At 42.8% G+C, this 20,793-nt stretch overlaps 1 protein-coding gene across 1 annotated transcript in view; it reads left to right on the forward strand.

The window, feature by feature from the left end:
• PLXNC1 (plexin C1) overlaps positions 1 to 20,793 on the forward strand; it is a 136,671-nt gene that overhangs the window by 70,530 nt on the left and 45,348 nt on the right. The window contains exons 10-17 of the mRNA XM_069490067.1: positions 5,380 to 5,519; positions 8,241 to 8,420; positions 11,793 to 11,880; positions 14,718 to 14,921; positions 15,031 to 15,216; positions 17,445 to 17,547; positions 19,665 to 19,766; positions 20,067 to 20,170. Of these exons, the coding sequence (XP_069346168.1) occupies positions 5,380 to 5,519; positions 8,241 to 8,420; positions 11,793 to 11,880; positions 14,718 to 14,921; positions 15,031 to 15,216; positions 17,445 to 17,547; positions 19,665 to 19,766; positions 20,067 to 20,170 (1,107 nt within the window). The remainder of the gene's footprint in view (positions 1 to 5,379; positions 5,520 to 8,240; positions 8,421 to 11,792; positions 11,881 to 14,717; positions 14,922 to 15,030; positions 15,217 to 17,444; positions 17,548 to 19,664; positions 19,767 to 20,066; positions 20,171 to 20,793) is intronic.

Consider the following 20,793-nt stretch of genomic DNA (forward strand, 5'->3'; position numbering starts at 1 on the left):
ATCTGTTATGATATGATGTCATTCTAATATTTTTTATTACTCTCAATATGTTCACCGCTATAGGGCAGAAATAAACCATACAAAGCCGTGCCTCCTGCTCTTGAGGAATTTGCATTCAAATTATTCTTTCTTTCTCTTCCTTGCAGTCTCCTCTCCTCTTCCTCCCTCACATTTGAATGTGCATTTTAATCTCTCACAGGCAATCCAAGTGAACTCTTTTGAAGACCTTGCCTTCAGAAGGGAAATTAAATTTCACATATACCTTGTTGAGTAGCTTCTCTGGGCCTAGCACTGTGCTAGGTACGATAGGATTCAATTCCAAGCATTCATTTGAAATGTGTTTATTGAGCAACTACTATGTGCTAGACAGACAGGCAAAAATGTGTGTCCGCATGGAGCTTACATTTTAGAACTTATACTATTTTGGAGGAAGTAAGAGTCATTTTCATGAAACAGTTGACTGTGCACAACACAAAAAGATATAAGCAAGAATGCCAGAATGTACTAAATTGAATAGTGGTAGCTGATATTCCTTGAACCTATGCTATGCCCTGAGCTCAGAGTATTTCTTTATGTAAGCCTCACAATGGACATATTTTCCCCATTTTATAGATAAGGAAATTTTGGCTGAGAGAGAGTAAGCAGGTAGTAAACAGTGGATAAGAGATTTGAACCCAGGCAATCTGACTCAACACAGTATTAACCACTACCCTACATTGTCTGACCTAAATTGAATATAAACAAGGGTTAAACCATGTAGTATTTATGATACAAGTCAGTGTCAAAGGGAGGAAACTCATATTGGCTTCTCTTGGCATTAGGATGTCAAAGCCTGTGGGTGGGAGCAAGACCTCCAGCCTTGGCCAGGCTGTGAGGGGAGTGTATTAGCATCAAAGAGGCGAGAGGAGAGGGGTAGGTTAGGGTGTGGTCAGAGGGAAAGAGTCAGACTCCGGCAAGGCTGGGCGTTGTCTCTAAGACAGGGAGAGCAGAAGAGGCTTAGCTGGGCAACCGAGGCCCTTAGAACAGAGAGCAGCAAGAATTGCATGCTCACGTTGAAACTTGGCCCAGGGGTGGATTGTGAGTGCTGGATTTAAGTTGGAATCAGGGAATGAGATACTATTGCAGTCATGGAGTGCTGGTCACTTAGTCCAGTTCTGAAGAGCCACACTCAGAAGGTTCAATGGCCCTTCAGGAGGGAGCCTTGGCAGCCCAACCCTGGGCCAGGTCAGCTTTACTTGAGTCTTGATCTCTTCACACAGGGCACTGGTCTGTCATCTTGTCCCTGCAAGTCTCCAGGTCTATGTCAGGAGGCATTGCTGAACTATTGACAGTTCCCAAGTCCCTGGCGCCTGCACAAGGGGCCCCCGTGCAGAGGCATTTGCCCCGGCAGCTGAGCATCAAATGAATAGCCTTTTTGTTCCCTTTAACTCTCTAATTTTCCTTTGGCAGAATTATATTTTGCTGTTTTTTTTCCATATCTCGCTTCCTTTTACGCTTTCCCGTCTCCACTGCTGGTTAGCACCCTTCTTGATTTATACATTGGTTCATACGTTACTTCCGTCCTCTTCTCAGTCATTAATAAAGATGTTAAATAATTCTGAACCAAATGCTCACCCCTGTAGGGCCCTACAGGACACTTTCCTTTAATTAGTTGTGCTACCTTTCATCTCTCTAATGTCCTTTGGTTTCAGATTTCCAGCTGGTTTTGAATCCATGGGACTTTTTATCCAGTCCTGTTTGAACTAATTTCATGAGTGAAAATCTGAGAGACGTTTTACTGAGTGTTGATTCAGGTCCAGGCCTACAGAGAGCTTTGCTATATTCAGATTTTTTTTTTGTAACAGATTAATAGAGTACAATTTGGTCTTAATAAACTGAGCCTTCCTAATGCACCTCTTTCCAATATCCTTTTCAATCATAGCAGTATTTTCTCCATTAATGTCATGGTAATTTGAATTGTGTTGACGTCAGACTTCACAAAAGCTACTCTTACTGTCAGGAGAAATCCTCTTAGACCTTTTCAAAGATAACTAGTTCTTAGTGGTTGTGCTATTTCTGATATCTTGTAATGACTTAGTTAAAAATAAAAAATAAAAATAATTGGGTATTATATAAATCACCTAATTAACCATTTTCTAATGTGCTTTCTTATACAAAATAGAGGGTGAAAACCACAGCTCGTAATATTTCATTAAATAATCTCAAATTGTGCAGCCATTTAAAAATAACCCTTAAGTCTTTAAGATGTAACTAACAGGAAGTAGACTATTCCGAGGCTAATTGCCGGACAACGTAGAGCTATGGTGGTTACAGTCAATGGTACTTCGATTGGATCTATGGAAACCCTTGGACATAGGGTGAGGGACAAATCTCACTGTAGGGCTGTAAGAGATTGTCTCTTTGTATCAAGCTCGATTATGTTTTTAAATTAACCCCTTCTCTGTGTCAGCTTGTGGGGCTGGCTACTTTATGTCAGGTCCTGAATCGACTCTTGATTCAAATACAAATATTGATCTAAAATATTGAATGTGCTGAACCTTTTGGGGAGATTGTTCTGTGTCTTTTTGTCTGTAGTGGATTTTTCAAAATCTTTATCAATAAAAATAGAAAATGTGATTCTAAGAACTATTGCAGCCCTACAGTGCAGCCATAGAGCCCCCTATCTTTTTTTTTTTTCTTTTATATTGTCTTATGCCTGCGCTGTTTATTTAGGGGGGTCCTCTTGGTAGCTCTTTAAGCCACTTATTGAGATTAAAAGAGATTCTACCAGCAAACAAAAGACAACTAATCTGACCCTCTTTGAAAGCAGACTGGAAGCATCTGCTTTCACGAGATAGTCCAGAGCTGGATTCCACCCTAGGCAGCCAAGGGACACTTCTCTAAACAATAAGCCTTTAAAATGAAATCCTTTTGAAGGAGCAAGGCTGTCTCTACTCAGGGAAATAAAAAGTTAATCAGATGGTGTAGCCGGTCCTCTGATGGTGTTTGTGGAGCCATTTAAGGAGCAGAATATAACTCCCTTACACAATCTTTTTCATGTTAGTTACAAGGCTCTCTTTATCCTCTACTGGGAGTAGAGAAGTAGCATTTACTTGGCGTGTTTGAAAATTTTGCTTGAGCACACACCAACAGTATAAATACAAGAAGTGGGAAGGACTATCTAGAAAGAAAAGAAACCCGGCAGTCAGAGTTGACCTGCAGGTACATGTTGAGTCTGCACTGAAGTTTACATTAAAAAAAAAAAAATTCTATCTTGCCTCCCTAAGAAGATAGTGGACTCCACTACAGCAGAGGTCGGCAAATGTTTTCTCCAGAGAGCCAGACAGTAAATATTTTAGGCTTTGCCGGCCGTATGGTCTCTGTTACAGCTACTCACTTCTGCCGCTGTAGTGCAAAAGCAGCCAGAGACGCAACACAGACAAATATTTGTGGGCGCTGAAATCTGAATTTCGTGTGTTCTCCTATGTCATGAAATATTATTCCGCTTTTGACATTTTTTCATGGGCCATACCCAAACAGGTAGTAGATAGGATTTGGCCCCCAGGCTGTGGTTTGCCAGCTCCTGATGTAGTGCACACATAGATCATGTGTCCCCGCGACATCTACTGCTGGCCTGAGGACCCTGTAGGTGCTCAATAAATACTTGTTCTCTTAGCTGCCACCGTGCAAGAGCAAAGAGTAAGCCTTTTGCTATATAACACACACTTGACATTTGCGAGAGATTTATCTTGAAGTCTTTGCTAATCCCCCCTTTCCAAGTACCACTCTAGCAGATAATTTCCCCCATAAAATGCAGTCAAGTATAACAGAATAATTAAAGTGACCCTTTCAGGCCCTCAGTGATTCTATAAATACGGGGCTGAAGTCCTTTACAAAGTGATTAAAATAAATTCTGCTGCTGAGATCAATTCTCTGTCACGTTACATCATTGCTGTGATGACATTAACGATGAATTTACCTCAATCTGCAAAACCAATCCAAAGCGTCGGTGAGTGATGGGCACTGCTCTGCCATCCAGCTCCCGTGTGTGCTGAGGAACAGGAGGAGGAAACAGCGTTGCAGCAGCACGGCCAGCCCCCGCGGCCCAGCATGGCTATCTTGATGAGCGCTGCACACACAAAGGAGCAGAGGCTGCTCCGTTGCTTCAAGAAGCAGGTGTTAGGCAGGTGTTGGACATCACAGGAGCTCTCCAGTGGCTTCCTCCTGCACTCGGTCCTCCGAGTGGATGCACTCAGCATTTATGGTTCAGCCAAATGTCACATGATTAAGCATCTCTGGACCTTGGGGTCATTTTCAAATATCAAATGTGTATGATGTTCACTCATGCTAAAGATCTGCTGTACTTTACATTAGCCAGAATCTTAGGATCTTATGTCCTGCTTTGGTCACCGTGTTACAGAAGAATACAGACTTGCTGGAAATGGTCTACAGAAGGACAATGAAGTGGTCAAAATGATAGATAATAATATCTGTAGGAGAAAAGCTAAAGAAATCAGGATTTTTTTTTTGTCCTGAAAAGGGAAAATGAATCTTGCCATCAAATGAAGGGCTTTGTTTCTAAAAGGAGGAATTTGATTGGACATTGGAAATGGAGAAGTAAGGTGGCATTTGCCTACATGATGTGAGGCAAGTATCAGGTGACTCCCAGGGACACGTGCCTGACGGTAGGCTTGATAAAGCCTGTAACTAGTTGGCAAGAAGGAGATCGTGGTATCTGAAAACCGTGAGAAAGAAACAGTTGGCCACAATGGTCTAGGCATCTAACTGCTTGATATTAGGTCACTGAACAGATTGATTTCTTGAGGTTTTGGGGTTTTGTTTTGTTTTGTTTTTCCCTGCAAGTGTACTCAGTGTACTGCTTGATTCAAATAGCCTAACTGAAAAAAAAAAAAAAAAATATATATATATATATATAAATAAATATGAACTGCTTTCTTGGGAATCAAATTTATCTGGAATGACATGTATTTCACCTTCATGATGAGTCTGTCATTACCCTATGCTCAATGGACTCCTTTCCTTTTCCTTTATTTTGCTTAAATTGCCAGGCTCTAGAGGCTGTAAGGCAGTGAGCATTTTCAAAATTCTAGTGACACCTCCCTCTTCAGACAGAATGTCAGACTCTTCGACTGCATTTTCGACTGTCTTCTGAGACAAAGACTAATTGGTTTGACCTCATGCTGTCTCATGTTGAGAGACATGAATCTCCAGCACTCTTCCTTGAATTCATTGATTTCATTAAACACTGTCTGCTTGTGTTTGCAAAATGTTGTAATTTCCCAGTGATTTCTTCTAACTGCAGCACATAAACAGATTTTTTTTTGGAACGATGCCATTTCTTAGCTTTGATCTCGTGTTTTACTCTTCTGTTTCCAATAGGTCTTCTCCATTAAGTCCATTGAGCCACAGAAAGTATCAACCTTAGGGAAAAGTAATGTGATAGTGACAGGAGCAAACTTTACCCGGGCGTCGAACATCACCATGATCCTGAAAGGAACCAGTACTTGTGATAAGGATGTGTAAGTTGAAATGCTCATTTTATTCAACTCAGTCATTTATCCTTGGTAATGTAAAGCTAAAACCTACACCAAAGGATGTAACCTTTATATTATCAAGTCATTTCTATGCACCAAAGTGGCCCGATTAGTCTGAGTATTTGATATCATTCTAATAAATAAAATAATTTTGACAACAAATGTGAAATGTATTATAAGAGAATCTGCCCCATGTTACCCCCAAAAAACCTCAGTACACAATAATTTCAGAATGTTGCCTGTTTTGGATCTTGATTCATTTTTGGTAACAAAACCAAGTAGGCAGAGTAGCAAACATCATTTTTGAGATGATGCATTTAGAAAAATAGTTGACCACTCAGAATTTGATGGAGAATTTTATGGAACAACTCTTCCAATGCACTGATCAAAGTTGAAAAAAGAAACTTTCAGATACATCGTATGTGGAAATTTTATTCTTTGTAGCCTGCTCTTTACTGGTTTCAGTCTCCAATAATTAAATTACTATTTTTTATATATATGTATATACACATATACACATTAGTAGGAAAAAGAACCAAATGCCCAAACATAAATATCTGGTCAATGTAACTCTTGAACATTATTGTTTCCTTGACTTCTTCCCCAACTCATCCTATCAATGGAATTTCACGAAAAAAGTTTCAGTTTCTCACTGTTGTTCTTGTGCAAATTGTTACCTCCCCCCCAAAAAAGAGATGTAATAATAATAACGTAACACGTTATTTGAGTTTTCTGCTTGTTAACTTTTATAAGTTTGGGCTAATTTGAAGTAAAAGATGTTACAGTCTACATGAAATATAATACTGAGCTTATTTTCATCATGGAAATGCATTTCAGACAATCTGCTGAAGCGCGATGTTTTGGTTTTTAACAACTAAAACAGATTTGTACAGCATTCTAATCTGCCGTGCTTATTTACTGCACTTCTGTTTTAATTCATTTGCTGCACATCACTGCCATCCCCTTCCCCTCATAGCAGTAAATTTGGGATATCTGTGATCTTGATGAGAAAAGCTGCTCATCGGTGGCTTTCCTGTGCTCTGCTATGTACCAGAATTATCAAGCGCCCATTAGAGGCTGTCTCTATGCAACATAGGTTTTTTTGGTGCCGTTTATCCTGGCTAAATACCTTATTGCAAAAATCTTTCCTTTAGTGTAGTGAAATCTGTGAGGTTAGACACCTGTGTATTCACTGAAAGGCAATCAACTTCTTGGAAAATAAGTAGTTTTTCAGAGCATTACCCATATCTGACTCTTTATGCCCTCATTTTAATTCTGAGTGTGTCTTAAGATACTGCAGTTATTAAATTAAATGACTAAGAGACCTTTCTGCATGTAGCATTTCAGTAACCACATCTGTGTGGTGAACCCAAGTTCACGAGCAGTCAACATAATACTCAGGTAATCCTATATCTGAGCCCATGCCGTAATCCCAAGCTCCTTTAATATGGTACTTTTAAAATGTGTAATTATTTTAAAGAGAAAAGTACAGGTATAATAGTGGACTGACCTACATTCCCACCACTCTCCTTCCAAAATTTATAAACAAGTTTGAATTTTAATGATTAGCTATTTTACCATGAATTTCCTAAAACTTTGCTCTAAATATAAACCTTAAAATGTACATCTGAGGTGATATAAGTACAAATTGACTCCAACATTTTTGAATTTGCCTTTTTGTAAGGGTAATAGCATTACAGTTAATAACCATGCACATGTCCTTTAAGTAGTAATAATAGATTCTCGTGTAGCATAATTATATTGAGCATTAGTCAGACACACCCCAGTCTTAATGATTTATGCATTAGAGGGTCATTGTACACACGCCACACAGAGGAAGCTGCAGGTTACAGAGGGAACCCCGCAGAAGGCTTTGCTTTGACTTCCCGAAGGGCATGAAGGACCAAGTCCCGTGGGATGTGAGGAGCGCCCAAGACAGGCCCAGCTAATTCCCAGCCTGGAGGCTCCTTAGCCGGCAGGTTGGCTGAGATGCCAATTGATTCTGAGAGCCCTGGGCTCTTGGCATAGGCCCTCTGCTCTTTGAACTGCAGAATTCCCATCTCTGTCTGGGGTTGGGTTCTGCACCACCCCCGCCCCGCCCCAGTGCTTAACTGGGACTTCTTGTCTTTTTTTTAAGATTTTTATTATGGAAAATTTCGCTCATGTACAAGAGAGATGAGTGGAATGAACCTCTCTGTACTCATTTCCAGCTTCAAAATGTATCAATATTTTGCCAGTCTTGTTTCATCTATCTTGTCTGGGGGTTTTTGTGGGGGGTGGGGGCAGTGGAGGATGGAGTAGCAGCTGGAGTTTCTTAAAAGCATATACCCAGCCACGATATCCTTTCACTCCTAGATACTTCAGGATATCTCTAGCAGGTAAGAGTCGTGCCATTATCATACTTAACAAAATTAACCATAATTCTTAATATAGTTTATTGAGTCCATGTTCTGCTTTTTGTGAGGCTTCTTGAGGGTAATGGTTACATCTCCTTCCTTTCCCACTTCTAAGGGATATGCAAATACAAAGATAAAAATGTTCAAAGGAAAGAGGAACTCAGCCCCAAATACCCAAACTGGGTAAGTAGTTCCCTGCAGCTGTTCACGAAGGGTTGTAGTTCAAGTGAGATCCATACGCCGTCACCTTGGGTAATCAACTGTGCTAAGTGTCTGTGTCATGTAAGAGTTCTTTTCTACCTCTTTCTAGGATACAGGTTAGCCACGTGCTAAATGACACCCACATGAAATTCTCTCTTCCATCAAGCCGGAAGGAAATGAAGGATGTGTGTATCCAGTTCGATGGGGGGAACTGCTCTTCCGTGGGATTCTTATCCTACATTGCTCTGCCACACTGTTCCCTTATATTTCCTGCTACCACCTGGATCAGGTACTTTCTAGATTCTTAATATTTTTTTCTCATTGTGGTTAAGGGTCATATGCATAAAGATCATGGATTTCACGCAAAGAAATTCAGAAATACTAGTCATTCTAAATTCCTCTCACAGGGTTCCTCTCAGGATTTACTCCTAGAAAAATGCATACTTGCCAAGTTGGTTGATTCCCACTGTCACAGGGAACACTGTGAGCACATCCTGTTTTTCTTTTCACTTTGGCTACCAGGAAACTCACCGCTAATTTGTTCAATTGAAGTAGCAATTCCTGGCCTAGGTTTCTGATGCCAATATGTAATACTCTTCACTTTGTGCCACTCCTGCTCGTGGTAAAAAGCTTCTTTCTTACAAATTTCATTTTATAACCATGACAGTAAGCTGTTTTGAATTCTTTGGGGAAATATTGGGAACTATCAAAATGAAAAGCAGTATCAGCTTTTAAAGATGTTTCCTAAGTGAGAAATTGAAATTCCAAAATGAACTCTTCAGATGAATCCAATATATTAAGGGGGAAAAAAGTTCTCTCCCTAGCTGAATTTTTTTTATCATTTTATTATTTTTTTTAAAAAATTATGTATATAGGCCGGGCGCGGTGGCTCACGCCTGTAATCCTAGCACTCTGGGAGGCCAAGGTGGGCGGATCGTTTGAGCTCAGGAGTTCGAGACCAGCCTGAGCAAGAGCGAGACCCCATCTCTACTAAAAATAGAAAGAAATTATATGGACAGCTAAAAAATATATATAGAAAAAATTAGCCGGGCATGGTGGCGCATGCCTATAGTCCCAGCTACTCGGGAGGCTGAGACAGGAGGATCGCTTGAGCTCAGGAGTTTGAGGTTGCTGTGAGCTAGGCTGACGCCACGGCACTCACTCTAGCCTGGGCAACAGAGTGAGACTCTGTCTCAAAAAAAAAAAAAAAATTATGTATATATAGTAGTTGTACATATTTATGGGGTACATGTGATGTTTTGATATAGGCATACAATGTAATGATCAAATCAGGATAACTGGGATATATATCACCGCAAACATTTATCATTTCTTTGTGTTAGGAACATTCCAATTCCATTCTTCTCGTTATTTTGAAACATACGGTGAATGATTATTAACTACAGTCACCCTATTGTGCTACCAAACATTAGATCTTATCGCTTCTAACTGTAACTTTATACCTATTAACCAACCTCTCTATACCCCACTTCTCAGCCTCTGGTAACCATCATTCTACTCTCCATCTCCATGAAACCAACTTTTTTAGCTTCCACATAGAATTGAAAAGATGCAATATTTGTCTTTCTGTGCCTGGCTTATTTTACTTAACATAATATCCTCCAGTTCCATCCATGATGTTGCAAATGACATGCTTTCATTCTTTTTTAAGGCTGAATAGTATTCTGTTGTGTATATATATACCACATTTACTTTATCCATTCATCCACTGATGGCCATGTAGGTTGATTCCATATCTTGGCTATCGTGAATAGTGCTGCAATACACATTCTCCCTAGTTGAATTTAAATTCTCATTCAGATTTTAGAATTTAAAAATATTTTCTTTACCTAACACAGTATGAAGCTAATTTTCAAAATACTCTCTGGATAAAACTACAAAGCCTTGTTAAAAAAGAAGGAAAGAGAGGAAAAAAGAAGAGAAAAAAGAAAAAAAATCACTTCTAATATTCTTATTTAAGATCAAGTGAGAGGCGGCTGTTAGTTTGCTACGACTGCCGTAGCAAAGTACCACAGTTGTTTAAGCAACAGGAATTTATTTCCTCCCAGTTCTGGAGGCTGGAGTCTGAAGTCAAGGTGTTGGCAGGGTTGGTTTCTTCTGAGGCCATTGTCCTGGGCTTGTAGATGGCTGTCGTCTCCCTCTGTCATCACATGGTCTCCCCTGTGTGTGGTCTGTGTCCTAATCTCTCCTTCTGATGAGAACACCAGTCATATTGGATTAGGGCCCACCCCAAAGACCTCATTTAACCTAATTACCTCTTTAATCGCTCCCATCTCCAAATAGAGTCACATTCCGAGGTGCTGGGGGTTAGGGCTTCAACATACATATTTTGTAGAGACACAGTTCAGTACCTAACGGTGGAATAGGGAAAACTGAAATTTCAAAACCAAGGCTCTAGCATGACACTCACTCCCCTACCCTGGGACTAATTCCATCCTATATATAAAAGCAGACACTGGTGTGGCACTCACCACGTGCCTGGTGTGTTAATCCATTCACCAGGTTATCCTCACAACATAAGAGATCTACTACAGGTCGTCCCTTTTGCAGACGAGGGAACTGAGGCAGAAAGAGGGTTCGAACAACTTGCCCCAGGCTCCGGGGCAGCCTGGCCCAGGCTGCTGTGCTCTGGGCCACCACGGAATCCTACTTTGCTATCAATTAAGAGGCTCCTCGCTGCCCTGCCACCTGTGCCATTCTGAGCCTGTATGTCTTGGTTGGTCCTGGGTCGCTGCGCTTTGAGCAGGAATGTGGCTCTGCAGTCTGGCCTTGCTCGGTTTTCTAGTAATGGCTGTGGGCACGAGGCCAACTCAGCCCCTCCCGCTGCGGCTGGAGGAGTCAGGGTTCAATGTCTTGCCTCTGCCCTACACAAATTGGGCAGCTCCTGCCCACCGCCTAGGCTTGTCATCAGGGGCTCAGCTGGCTTTGGACCTGACATACTCAGGCTCTGGTCCCCGAGAATGAGTGCCTGGTGACCTACATGAACAGGGGTGTGAGGGCAGTGACAGCGTGGCCAGCTGTTTATTTCACACCCAACGGCTGCTTTGCTTATATGTGATTATGCACTGAGAATACGTGGAATTATTTGGCTTGGCTTTGGAGAGATTGAATGGAGCTGTTATTTATACGGTTTACCTACTAGGACTTACACTTTTAGTGTCATTTATAATTTTACCTTGTCCAAAGCGTTCCCTGTCTCCCTAAATAAAATATAATTGGTAGGAGTTGGATTTTGAAAATTGTTAGATTGAAGCATCTTCATATAGATTAAACAGCAATCAAACAAAATTCTGTTTAGTGAGACCTTTTCAAGGTACAGCTGCTGATCTGATTATAGGTGCCAACATGACACCACAAAATTCAAAGTCTATTAAAGAATTTGGGCATTTTCCTAGAATTAAAATAGGATCTGACCTGAATTTTTATATTTATACATCTTGAAAACCATGAATTTGTGGCCAATATCCTGAAAAGACTTCTAAAATTGTCTTGCATTTGAAATTGAAATTAGTTAATTTGCTCTCAAACATAACTGTGTTTAATATTAAAATGTGAATAAATTGATAGCTTTGTTCATAAATGCAAAATGCCAGTGAGTTTACGATGAAACCCTTATTGTTGGTTTTTTTGTTCCTTGCAGCGGTGGTCAAAATATAATCATCACGGGCAGAAATTTTGATGTAATTGACAACTTAATCATTTCTCATGAGGTAAAAGGAAACATAAATGTAAGTCTTCAGCTGCTTTTTAATAATAGTTATTTTCAAGGATGATTTTGTTTTCCTCACACTATACCATGTTGGGGGTATGTTTTCTTTCTATGACTTGGGTATTAAATAAACTACCTATTTTATGATATATACTATCTGTGCTATAATGGAAATAATGAACCTTATACTTGTAGTTGAATGTTTCTAGTTGTGGCACAAAAGAAAGAGAAAAGAACTTGGTATGACAAGACCTGCCATTGTCTCCTCGTGTGATTTGTGGCAAGTCACTCTAATGAGACAATGCTTAGGAATATGTGTGAAAATGCCTCGTGAATGGTTAAGGTGTGATGGAAAGAATAGCATTGCTGTGAAGAGCAGGTGGTGGCGGTCCCATTGCTCCCGAGGTTAGGTGACTTGTGAAAGTCCCAGAAGCCTTATCATGTGCTTCTCCTTCTCTTGCCTTGTCTCTTTGACCACGTCTGGTCCCTGCCATCTAACCCACCTTCTCTCGCCTTCCATCTCCGCACAGTGGAAACTGCAGGAGGCGTCTGGCCCCCGCCCTCTGCCCAGTTCTCCCCCCAATCTCGGGAGCCTCGAGATCGAAGCTTCCGATGCCAGGACTAAGAGAGGAGATGAGGGATTTCAGATACAAGTTGGGCCTCCAAGGGCACTTCTACACTCTTCCTGAATGTTCTTCCCCATTCTCTCTTCCCCTTTCTCCCTTTCCTTGATAAGAGACGTGAGGGCAGCAGCCTCTCTGGGGCCCTGCCCAACCACTTCCTGCCACGGCTGGAAGATGTAAGAGCGGCTGCAGACCTCGTCCCCGCGTGGAGCCAGTGTGGGCTCGGGCCCGGATTCAGAAGGCCTCCCGCTACATCATCCTGACGGCCTTGGCACGCACGCACGCACCCGCTGACACGCTTCAGAACCTGTTCCAAGCCTCACACTGTATCTGATTCCAGGCTCTGTCTCTGTGATGCGAACATATCGGGTTGATGGATTCGTCTACGTTGACATTCGGGCCAGAGGCACTGCCTGCATTTGTCAGTGGACTTGCTCTCCCTCCCAAACGCTGTTCCCAAATCAAGTAGAATTTATTGAGCACCTACTGTGGGCAAAATGTTTTGCTGGGTGTAGGGACACAAGATAAATGTGATAGTCATATTGCCTTCATGGGGGGAGGTGGCAAACCCACACTGGGATGGAAAGTTGACAGCACGGCGTGGAAGCCCTAGGTCCTCCGGTTCCTTTCCCGCTCAGAAACCCTGTTGAGTCCAAGAGGGCGCCATGTGTCTCCACATCAAAGAGACATTAAATAGGGATGGAATGAAGGATGTCTGCAGCTTGGGGCCACATAAAGGAGTGTCAGACTGAAAACTCTGCCCCTGATTCTGCAGACCCTGCAGAGATGCTCATGCCACTGTGCAGGTGTATTTGACCTTCGGGCTGACAGCGGGTCCATCGGGCTGTGGTCAGCAGGGCAGGTCTTGAGGGCTAGGCTGGGGCAAAGCTAGAGGTGATCAGCTCGTCTTTGTCATTCAGGGGAGGGGAGAGTGGGGGCCACACCATGGGAGTGAGAGCACAAAGGAGGAAGAAAAGAGCACGTAAGTTGGGGTGTGGCACAAAAGCCTCATTTTCAGAAGCGAAAGGTTGGCCAGCGAAGGTAGCTGAGAAGTTGCTCAGAAACTAGAGAGAAAGAGTATTTCGGATCGTGGGAGGTGGTCACTAGTTTGGAAATGTAGAGTCTGGAGGACATGATGAGGTCGGGATGATCCTGTCGCTGGTCATCCTTCTAGAAGGCATGGTCAGTGGAAGGCCAGCCTGCTAGCAGTTCAGGCTGCCGGAGAAGCGGAGGCAGCTGAGGTGGTGGTTTTCATCCTGTCGACAGGAACGTGAGAGGGAGGCTGTGGGCTGCAGTTTGGAAAGATGTTACGGTGGGAGGAAGGTCGTGCTGGCCCAGGTCTCAGCTCTCTGCGTCCGATTTTCTCCCCTGTGCCTCTTCCTGTCCTCTTTCGTAGACACCAGTGTCAGGGCCGGGGGAGGAACAGTTCTCTACACCGGACGAATTTCTTTTTACGAGTTATAATTGCTCTTCTTCACAGTGTTTGCCCACATCCCCTACGCCGTCAAATTCCCCTGCCTGTCTCTCTGTACACCTGAAAAGGACAGGACATTTATGCTGTTTTTTTACAAAGCAAACCTGTACATCGGGCCACCTTTTCTGCATTGTTTCCAGTTTTCACGCTCTTCATTTCACAGGCGACCCGTTCCTTTTGCTTTTGTTTTCTCCTGTTTTACGCCTGAAAAGCCTTTTCCTGCTTGTGGTTAGTAACGTCTGCGACAGCCCTGCCGGAGGTTCCCCAGCCAAGAGTGATTCGGCCGCAGCAATAGGTCGGGGCCGGCCTCGCCGAGGGGTCTTCTCTTCCCTCCTCGTGGTTTCCTGGGACTCAGACGGGCTAACTTGAAGGACACTGAAGCCCTTGGGACCAAAATCTTCCCCTTTCTCTAGCCTCATTCTTTCTGTGTAGTCTCTTTCCTCATGACATGACCTCCTGGACAGCTGTCTTCATCACTAATAATATTAACGATAATATTAGCACACATAGGTTGAGAGGTACTGTTCTAAGCGTTTTTACATGTGTAATCTCATTTTATTTAGCCCTCACTTACTTTAATGAGCCGTATCTCATTTCATCTAACATAATGCTGGGAGGTATGTAGTATTGCTGTCCCCATTTTACAGATGAGAAAACAGAAGCACTGAGAAGTTCAGCTGCCCAGGTCGCTTAGCTCTTAGAGACCAGGCCTGCGATTCACTAGTGAAGTTATTAAAATGCTCTTATCTTCTCTCCCAGGTCTCTCAATACTGCATGGAGACTAACTGCAGCTTCCTAGCTCCCAGTTTAAAGAGTTCAAAAGCGCGCACAAATGTCACTGTGAAGCTGAGAGTACAAGACACCTACTTGGACTGTATAACCTTGCAGTACCTCGAGGACCCCCGATTTACAGGGTATCGGGTAGAATCTGAGGTGGACAAAGAGTTGGAAGTAAAAATTCAAGTATGTGTCTCTTTTTGGGGGGGATGTTCCCCCGCCCCTCGACTGGAAAGGTGTGCTTTTGCTTCCGCATGTCTGCCTGATTTCTTCACCTTCCTTCTGCTCTTCACAGAAAGAAAATGATAACTTCAACATTTCCCAGAGAGACATTGAAATTACTCTCTTCCATGGGGAAAATGAGCAATTAAACTGCAGTTTCGAAGACATTACTAGGAACCAAGATCTGACCACCATCCTTTGCAAGATTACAAACATCACGACTGCAAACACCATCGCCTCCTCTTCTAAGAAAGTTCGTGTAAGTCAGCTGGCCGTCCTAGCTGCTTTCTTTACCTGATTTTGGTAATTCTTTGCTAAACCAGAGGCCAGAGTGGAATCTCTCATGGATCTTCTGATCTTCACTTTAAATAGAAGATAAACAAAGCTGGTTCTGCGAGTCCAAGCGTAATGTCTCCAAAATAGCTGGCAGAATCCATCCATGTGCCTGTTTGAATGTCAAAGCGTTGAACACACCATTGTCTATAATCCTAATGAGTCTTGATAGCTTTTGTTCTAGCCATACATTTAGACTGTAGCATCTGCAAGCAAACTCTCTAGACCCATTGATGAATGAGCTGTCATTCTTTTCTCAAATATGGAGGTGACATGTCTTAGCAGAAACCTAAAACAAGGGCCTCTTGGGCACACTCAGACCCTGATGGAGACCAGCTGATCTCTGGGTTGTGGGCTGCTTCCTTCACCATGAACTCAGACTTCCTGCGATTATTCTTTGCCCACACGGGTTTGGGAGACCCATCACTAGTATATTTATGTCCCACGATAAAAACGTGAGGCCACAGAGAAGGGAAACATGTTAGAAGTCACTTTGTAGTGTTCATGCCATATGAGGCTCTGCACAGCCCATATAAAAACTGCTTTATGATCTGTAGTCATAAATAATTGAATAAAGGACAAGGAAAAAAGCCATCAGACTGCAAGGCAGTACCAAAAAGGTGTTCATGTCCCAGTGGCACCAAGTACTAGCTGTGTGGCCTTGTAAGTCACTGACTTCCCCAAGCCTCCCTTTGCCCATGTGGATGGTAAAGGGGGTGATACTGGTCATAAAATCAAGGACAATTAAGCCCACCAGTGTTTTCCTGTTAGTTGAGAAAAGCAAATGCTGGCATTCTTGGTCTTCACGACATATTTCCTGAGAGCTGTGACGAGGACATAGTGGAGAAGAAGACAGACAAAAACATCTGCCTTTATGGAAGTCACCTAAAGAGACAAAGAGTAAAGAAAATACATAAAAAATGTGTCCCATGGTGGCAATTGTGACAGAGAAAAATGGAACAGGGAGGAGAATAGGCGTGTGGTCGGGGCGGTGCTGCAGGTTTTGCAGCGGTGGGCAGAAAGGCCTGCCTGTGAAGGGGACATTTGCATTAGGACCTCGGGGAGGGGAGGGACGAGCCATGGGCCATCTGGGGTAGTGTGCTCTAGGCAGAGGGAAAGGAGGCTGCAAAGGTCCTGAGGCAGGGGCCTCCCTGGGGTGTTTTGGGGAGCAACGAGGAGGCCAGTGTGGCGGGAGTGGAAAGAGCAGGGGAAAATATTTGGAGGAGGTTAGAGAATTAATGGGGAGAGCAGGAGACTGTGAGGACCCTGTGGGCATGGCGAGGGCGTGGCTCATGTGCTTGGGAAGCCGGAGGAGAGTTCTGAGCAGGCTGCCGTGAGCATTTAGTCTCCACGACAGCCTCCCCAGAGGCACTGTCAACAGCCCATTTCAGAGATGAGGAGAGAGAGGACCGGGTGGCTGAGGACTGGGTGGCTGAGTACCCACCTCCACGTCCTACAGCCGGGAAGGAGAGCAGCTGGCGAAGCTGGGTGGGGAACATGGGCGTCTGCATCCGGAGTCTGCTCTGGCCTCTTTGCTCAGATGCCCCCACAGGGGCAGGGAGGGTCCAAGGATTGAAACGCATCTTAACACTTGTCTGTGCATCAGTGGAAAAATGAGGCTTGATGTAGAGGTTTTCCCTTTACAAGTTTTATGAAATTTTTATAACCAAAAAAAAATGCTAAAACTGGAGAAAGCCCTCAGCCATTATCCAGTCAGTCACCAGACTGGTTTTTGCCAAAAAAATGCTTCATTCAACATAGGCCTGCCGAGAAGCACAGATGTACAAAAGATAAAAGTTGAGTTGCTCCCTTGGAATAAAGGGTAGGGGGCTTTTCACCCTTAGGTTACTACCTCTTTATTGCACCCACTGCTGCAATTTCAAACCCCAAGCTCAAAGAGAGCCCAAGTTTAGAATCCGTAGGTCTAGCCCAGCACACCTCAACTGGCATATCAGGAAACTGAGGCACAGTGAATGTTCCTGATTTGCCCAAGGACACGTAGCTAATCGGCCCCAGACCATGGGACCGGAACTCAAATGTCCTACCTAGCTCACCACTTCTTTTTGTATCTTGAAACCATTTGAGAGGAAAAATCATGTCCATTAATGTGGTACCCAGCTCAATTGGGTCTAACGACACTGTTTGTCCCATTAGGTCAAACTGGGAAACTTGGAGCTCTACGTGGAGCAGGAATCGGTTCCTTCCACTTGGTACTTTCTGATTGTGCTTCCCGTCTTGCTAGTGATTGTCATTTTTGGTAAGTGCCCTGTTTAATTTTGTCAGAGAAATTATTCCCTGGGGCTCCTTGTCAGGCAGGCAGACTTTTAGCTTTCAGGGGCTGTTTGCTTCAATTAAGTATTAATGGATGAAAACCCAAATCAAAACTTTGGGAGAGGACTAATAGGTACACGCTGAGGGCTTTCTAAACATTTTTATTTTCAGATGGTTCATTAATAAAAAGCTGAATTACAGAGATGGTGTCTGGGTGTTTCAGAGAGAGAATCCACTGTGCTCTCCCATTCCTTTGAATTGTTATGACAAAGGGACATTTCGATTATTCTCTCAAGTCCTCTGGGATTTTGGACTCCCAGGACTTGGTCATCTCATCCTGCCCCTCCACCCTCTCTGCAATGCTGATTTTCCTGGCAGAACCGCACTTTAAAGGAGTGATCTACGTCATCTCTAAAAGTGTTCCAAGGCTCACTCATCTACGCACAGTGCTCCCATGGTGGTGCTCACTAAATCCGGCCCACCGATGTTTTGTTTGGCCCGCATAGCATTTTTTTAATGCTTATTAAGTAGTTGATAACATTTAAAAATGAGTTATTCACATTTTAAAACATCTCTCAAAAACTTGGAAGATTTGGATTGTTGAACCCGTTTTTTCCATAGCATGAATTTTCAAATGCTAAGTGGCAGCTACCCCTTGGAGAGAGGGCATGTGCTCCCTGGGTTTTCACCACAGTCTGCACCACTCCCTAGTGTCTCCACCCAGGCCATTGAACTCATCTATGTAGCCATTTGTGACTCCATTTCTGAGCTGTTTTTCATTTGAAGTCTATTTTCTCCCATCGTTCATTGAAAAAGGAACTCTTCTCCATCAACAAATAGCACATCATATTTCTTGATTTAACATAGATGTTGTCTTTCTAACATTTTAGGCTAATAGAGGCAATTGCTAATATCTCCTTCCATGTACTCATTCATTCATTCCCGCATCCATTTACTTTATGTTCTTTGGATACCTGTTATGTTGCTGATAACTGTGCAAGTCTCTGGAGCTGGAGGAGATGAGTTAAAGCGTTTGCGTGCATGAGCCAGTGTTGCTCAAAGTGCAGCCTAAGGAACAATGGTCCCAAGTGGTGCTCCTGAATATAGAGGTTCCGTAGTTAAGTAAGTTTGGGAATCACTGCATACACTGACCTTTCTTGGAGATGCACAATGCACGGCACAGTTAAGGCCATTGACTTTGCAAAGTGGTCCAGTGAAGAACCATATTTAATTTTGTTTCCTCTAGCATTATTCACATCTACTGACTGCAGAGCCCTTTTGTCAGGTAATTTCTATTAAAAGAGGAGAAACTTCTTTGTTTGTTGAATACTTATTCTTTTTAAAAAATAAGTTCTTAATGCTTTCTGTGAATTACTTTTTACAGTCCTCTCAACATCACAGTGAGGTAGGCACTCCTAAAGAGAAGGCAGCAGACACAGAGATGCTAAGGAACTTAACCCAGGTCGCACAGCTAGAAATGGCAGAGCAGGAACTTGAACTCAAGCACCAAATCAGTTTGGTTTACCGCCTCTGCGGCACAGTTGGAAGCAGGATGAGGTGGAGAAAGAAGCAATATCTAGACTGGGGAGAAGGGGGCGGTTCCTTGTGGCTCACTCATCATGTCACCGCATCAGGTCTATGCACGTCTGGCCTGTGTAGCCAGCAGTGGGTCTGTGGTTCCTTTCTGCATTTGAAACACAACTTTATTTCTCCAGGGATGCTTAGAAACATTAAAAAGAATGGAACAATGTAAGTGGCTGTGGCTGTAGGGAAACTTGGCTTGTTTCATTACTTTTCAGCCAACTGGGATCTTTGGTTACAAGTGAAGGTTATTTGATTTAGTTTTCACTTTTAAGATGAGTGGATTTTTTTTTTTCCTGTTGCATTTTAGCATCTTCCCCTCCAGTGACCTCCCTCACTGGGAACTTTTCTTTTTATAAAATCTAGCTCTTAAATGCTATTTTCTATTCTCATTCTCTCTCTCCCTCTCTCTGTTTCTCTCCCGATCTCTCTCCTTACCTCTTTTTGTTAAAGAACTGGAAAGGTTAGCTTTTGTTTTTATTTATTTATTTTTGTAACTGACGCAGCATCTGTGTCTCTTAGCGGCCGTGGGGGTGACCAGGTACAAATCGAAGGAGCTGAGTCGCAAACAGAGTCAACAGCTGGAACTCCTGGAGAGTGAGCTCCGGAAAGAGATACGTGATGGTAGGTTCCAAAATTTTATTTGTAGGAAAACAAGGCTTTTTTATTTTTATTTTTTCTTACGCTTACGTGGAGACGGCCACAGTAATGAGAACTGTTTGTGCAACAGAAGACAACTGAACAGCGGGGCTGGGGCCTGGCTTTGTGTTTTATTTCAGCTCCTCTCTGCAGCCAACCAAGTAATTATCTATTGTTTCTTCTTTAATGAAAAGCAAGGTCACACTCTGTGTTAGACAAAACAGCAGAAGATCTTATCCATTGTTTGTTGAGTTAAAATACTGCTCTTGGGATTCTGTTTTGCAGGCTTTGCTGAGCTGCAGATGGATAAATTGGATGTGGTTGATAGTTTTGGAACTGTTCCCTTCCTTGACTACAAACATTTTGCTCTGAGAACTTTCTTCCCTGAGGTAAAAGAGCATTGATCATATTCCTAAGGTTGAGTCTTGAATAATAATGAAGGTGCTTGTTGCTATTGTCAACACGGGTATTTGCTTCCCAGGCAGCTGTGGGTAATATGCTGGGTGCAAAATCGTGGCTTAAGTTTGAGCAGAGCAGGGAGGAGGATAATTATTAATTGCATTGATTAGGGCATAATGCCGTGATGGGTCACTGGCAATTACTCTTTGTCCAGGAACAAAAACCTAGGAGGGACGGAAGTTCAGAGTGATGACTTTTGCTTTATTTTACTCCCAGTTTAGAACTGAATGTGTAGCTGGGAAGTGAGCTAGTTTATTTAAAAATCAATAAATTGTGAGCTGGCCAATTTGTTGCGTTTATCTGCATGACTTACATTGCAGCTACTAGATTATTCACTATTATTTGTCAATTGTAAATGAAAAGTACTACCGGCCGAAAGGGAGGAAAGGAGACAGAGATGGGATTTGAGTTGAAAACAGACATTTTTAGCAAATGTAGAGTGTTTGTGCTTCTCTTCGGCAGTTTTTCTTCAGCTGATCAGTTTGTATGATCCTCGTTTAGTAGAAATAGCTGCACAAACTGATTAATTAGTTTGTTCTAGGGCTCCAAAGAG

Source organism: Eulemur rufifrons, chromosome 16 (assembly GCF_041146395.1).
Source record: "Eulemur rufifrons isolate Redbay chromosome 16, OSU_ERuf_1, whole genome shotgun sequence".
NCBI lineage: Eukaryota > Metazoa > Chordata > Mammalia > Primates > Lemuridae > Eulemur > Eulemur rufifrons.